The following is a 4,139-nucleotide window of genomic DNA, read 5'->3' on the forward strand; positions in this document are numbered from 1 at the left end:
CAATTCTAAATAAGAGTTGATTTCTTTATACTCACACTAAAGAAAATTCATCCTACAATTCTTTTAAGTTACTCACTATATGATACTGTACATGTTCACATTTTGTAAATAACTCTGGAGTCCATGGCTCATCTGCACTTACAGTTTCACTATATTACTTACATGATATTCACCCTCTGCTTATGCTTTCCTGCCTTTTCATTTCTTTGCTTTTGGCTCTCTGCTTTAAATCCTATCTTGTGCCTTTACAGGCTTTCTTCTCGTGTACATAGAGTAAATTTTATGCTGCATATTTTTGTTTTATTTCAATTTCATTGATTTTCAGAGGGTATATAAATACATACTCACACACACACACACACACACACACTTAAACATAGTCTTTTTTTTTTATTTAAAGGTCATAATACATGTATTAAAGTGCTATTAATAGTTTCTTATTCATCAGGCACAAACCACATATCATAACGATATGATATGTGGTTTGCGTCTGAAGAATATGTTTGAGTTTTCTCAATATATAGGTACAAAAATGGCAGTGTGGAAGAAAGTAACTTGCTTACCAACCACATGATTCTGGGTTCAGTCCTACTATGTGGCACCTTGGGCAAGTGTCTTCTACTATAGCCTCAAGCCGACCAAAGCCTTGTGAGTGGATTTAGTAGACGGAAACTGAAAGAAGTTTGTCGTGTGTGTGTGTGTGTGTGTATATATATATATATATATATATATATATATATATATATATATGTATATGTGTGTTGGGGTGTTTGTGTTTGCCCCCCACCGTCATGTGACAACCGATGTTGGTGTGTTTACATCCCCGTAACTTAGCAGTTCGGCAAAAGAGACTGACAGTATTAGAGACTGACAAAGACTAAGTCCTGGGGCCAATTTGCTCAACTAAAGGCGGTGCTCCAGCATGGCCACAGTCAAATGACTGAAACAAATAAAGGAACATATGAAACTATTAGAAGTGCTTTAGCAGATGCATCGGGAGCTTTAAATAAACAATATTTATCTCTCACCAGATGGAGAACTTTTTTTTGTTGAATTTTCTATCATGGATCAGTACATTATATATATAAACGTATGTGTGTATATATATCAGCGGCTCTATATATTCTTATCCATATTCTGCTGATAATTTATAAATATATTTCTGTCTCCACTGTTTCTTTTAAAACAGTTTGTTCCAATGCCAATCTCAAGAAATGTTCAAATGATGATGTTTGTATACCAAAATACCAATTTTGCGACAATTTTAATGACTGTGCAGATGGTTCCGATGAAGCTGGATGCAGTAAGTAGTATCTTATTTCTACAGTGTTCAACTTGTTGATATTTAATGATATATCTTTCTTTCCACATGTTAGTATGTCTTTATCAATGTATTTGTCTTAATGCCAAATATATGTTTATCTATCTAGCATACATTGGTGGAACTAGGAATTGCAACTTCAATGTATGAAGAGGAAATGTGAGGAAGAGAAAGGTGCAAATATATAAGTGTTGGAGGATTGTCTGAAGGGTCTGATGTGATGCTTTAGGATGATTTGGAAATGTGTGTGTCTGTGTGTGTGTGTGTGTTTGATGTTTGTGTGTGTGCATGTATCATTATTTCTCAGTTGTGTATGTATTTATGTGCATGTTTTGACTAGTGTGTGAACATGTGCAGATATTGTTGGCATGCAGATTGTGGGTACACGTGCATAACATTTATTTTTCCAATCTATTCATTTCCTCTTTCTGTTTATTCATCCTCCATATTTCTATTTTGCAGCTAGCGTCTCAAAGGACATACGGTTGGTTGATGGGATTACCATTGGACACAAAGGTCGACTGGAAGTTTTGGTTAATGGATCGTGGGGCTCTGCCTATGGGTTGCAATGGAGTGAGGTCAATGCACGTGTTGCCTGCAAGCAATTAGGATTCACGTAAGTTTATAAACAGCTTTTGTTGAAGAGTTATCAAAATAATAATGATGATGATAATGTAGTGGCGCGAAATTATAGCCGCCATTGAGGAAGTACTATTCTGCACATGCGCAGGGGACTTCACCACCTGAAGCCCATCGAGTTGCACATGCGTAGTAAAACTGGTACTTAAAGAGTGAGTTTCACTTTGTTAGGGAGTTGCGCGACAGACCTTCTACGTGACAACTCCTTGCTCCTCAACGAAGCACTCTTCACCTCGATGCCTTCCATGGTGATAGTTACTTGCTTCTCTGGCAGGCATCAAGGAAGCCCTTAACCTTCCAATACCAAATTACAACTTAATCAGCGGCTGCTAAGCCGAATGACAGGAATTGTGAAACCAAGCATCATCAAAAAAAAAAAAAAATAATAATAATAATGCTAATAATGACAACGATAACAATAAAACTTCTACAGTTTCATTAGTAGCTTTTTTTTCTTTTATCCAGGGGATATGCTCAAAGTATAGGATTTGGCAAATACCACTATGGCGTTGGCACAATGTGGAAAGTTAATTGTTTTGGCAATGAAAGCAGAATACAAGACTGCAATTTGAACAGGATCGAAAATAATGTCCCTCATTTGTCTGATGTGGGATTGGTCTGTTATAATACAAGTGAGTATATTTCTGTTTTGTTTCATTTTTTTAACCAAATTGAATTTGAATTTCAGATTTTCTTTCAGAAGTTTGATTGGAATTAAAATTCTCTTTTTTTCTTGTTTCTTAAAATATTTTTTATTTGAATTCTTCAATCTCTACTCTTCAGTTGTTTATAGAACCATGTTCGTTTTACTCAGATTTTAAATTTCCAACCATTTAAAAAATCTAATTGGAATAAAACAACCAATGTATGTGTGTGTGTGTGTGTGTGTGTGTATGCACAAAACAAAAAAACACTTTATTAAAAAATCATCAAAGGTATAGACACAGAAGAGTGCTTGTGAAGCTTGCAGAGAGTAAATTTGATAGACAGAAACTGAAAGAAGCCTATCATGTGTGTGTGTGTGTGTGTGTGTGTGTGTTTGTGTGTGTGTGTGTGTATGCACGAGGTGGTACCCAAAAGAAACTGGAATTTTGAAATATGGTTTTATTCACTTAGTTTTACATGTTAACACTTTTATCACCTTCAAACTATTCTCCATTTGAAGTACTGCATTGGCCAAGACGTTTTCCCCTGAATGTACGTGTGTGTGTGTGTGTGTGTGTGTGTGTGTGTGTGTGTGTGTGGTGCATGTGCATTTTTCCTAGGGTCTTTTTAAGAATATAGACAGTACTTGTCAACACAATCTTTTGGATTTTGTTGTAAGATGTGTCTCCTAGGATGTTATCTAGATGTTTCTAACATCCCCTTTTTTTTTTTATCATACCAAGAACATGAGCAGTTTTTGCTTTGAAATGCCACATCTGTATTTCAATTATTATCATTGCTAAAATTTGAAATCATTGTTGTTGTTCTTGTTGCTGCTGCTGCTGCTGTTGTAGTTGTTGTTATTATTATTGTTTTTTTCATTTTTTTTTTTTTTTCAAACCAAACCAAACCAAACCACAAAATACATGATGAAACCATAAGCCTGTGAGACTTCCAAAACACCATGTCCACAATACGGCAATATGACCTACCCCTATTGTCTATTCGAGGATCAGTTCTGTGATGGTGACTATGATTGTCCTGATGGCTATGATGAGAAAAACTGCTGTAAGTTAACAATTTCCTTCAATTTGTAATTGCTGTTGTTGCTGTTGTTGTTTAGCATCAAACAGTTCCAGCTATGACCACAATGGATCTAAGATAGTATAATGTTATTCAACTGTTTAGCGTTCAGATTAATCAGCCAAATGTAATATTTATTCACATTGAATTAATCATGTATTATCTCATAGCTTCAACATTTCAATGATGTGATTCTTTATGTTTAGAATGACATTGTAGGGTAGGAGTGAGAAGCCAAATCTGGCCATTGTAAACATAAAAACTGAAATTATTTGAGTGAATTATCATTCCATTTGGTCATTTTTACATCTGAGTTATAAGTTTGTGTGTATGTATGTGTGTGTGAATCAGTCTATGTGTGCATTCCCATGCATCAGTTTAATATGGACATATGTGCATGTGTGTGTGTGTGTGTGTGTGTGTGTGTGTGTGTGTGTGTGTGTGTGTGTGT

The 4,139-nt window shown here is 35.3% G+C and overlaps 1 protein-coding gene across 2 annotated transcripts in view; it reads left to right on the forward strand.

The window, feature by feature from the left end:
- LOC106875179 (MAM and LDL-receptor class A domain-containing protein 1) overlaps nt 1-3,717 on the forward strand; it is a 23,521-nt gene extending 19,804 nt beyond the window's left edge. For both annotated transcript variants that reach the window (XM_052975928.1, XM_052975929.1), the window contains exons 18-21: nt 1,190-1,303; nt 1,784-1,937; nt 2,426-2,592; nt 3,548-3,717. In XM_052975928.1, coding sequence (XP_052831888.1) covers nt 1,190-1,303; nt 1,784-1,937; nt 2,426-2,592; nt 3,548-3,702 — 590 coding nt within the window. In that variant the 3' untranslated portion in view covers nt 3,703-3,717. The remainder of the gene's footprint in view (nt 1-1,189; nt 1,304-1,783; nt 1,938-2,425; nt 2,593-3,547) is intronic.
- The last annotated feature ends 422 nt before the right edge of the window (nt 3,718-4,139 follow it).

The sequence above is a fragment of the Octopus bimaculoides genome, chromosome 23 (assembly GCF_001194135.2).
Source record: "Octopus bimaculoides isolate UCB-OBI-ISO-001 chromosome 23, ASM119413v2, whole genome shotgun sequence".
Lineage (NCBI taxonomy): Eukaryota > Metazoa > Mollusca > Cephalopoda > Octopoda > Octopodidae > Octopus > Octopus bimaculoides.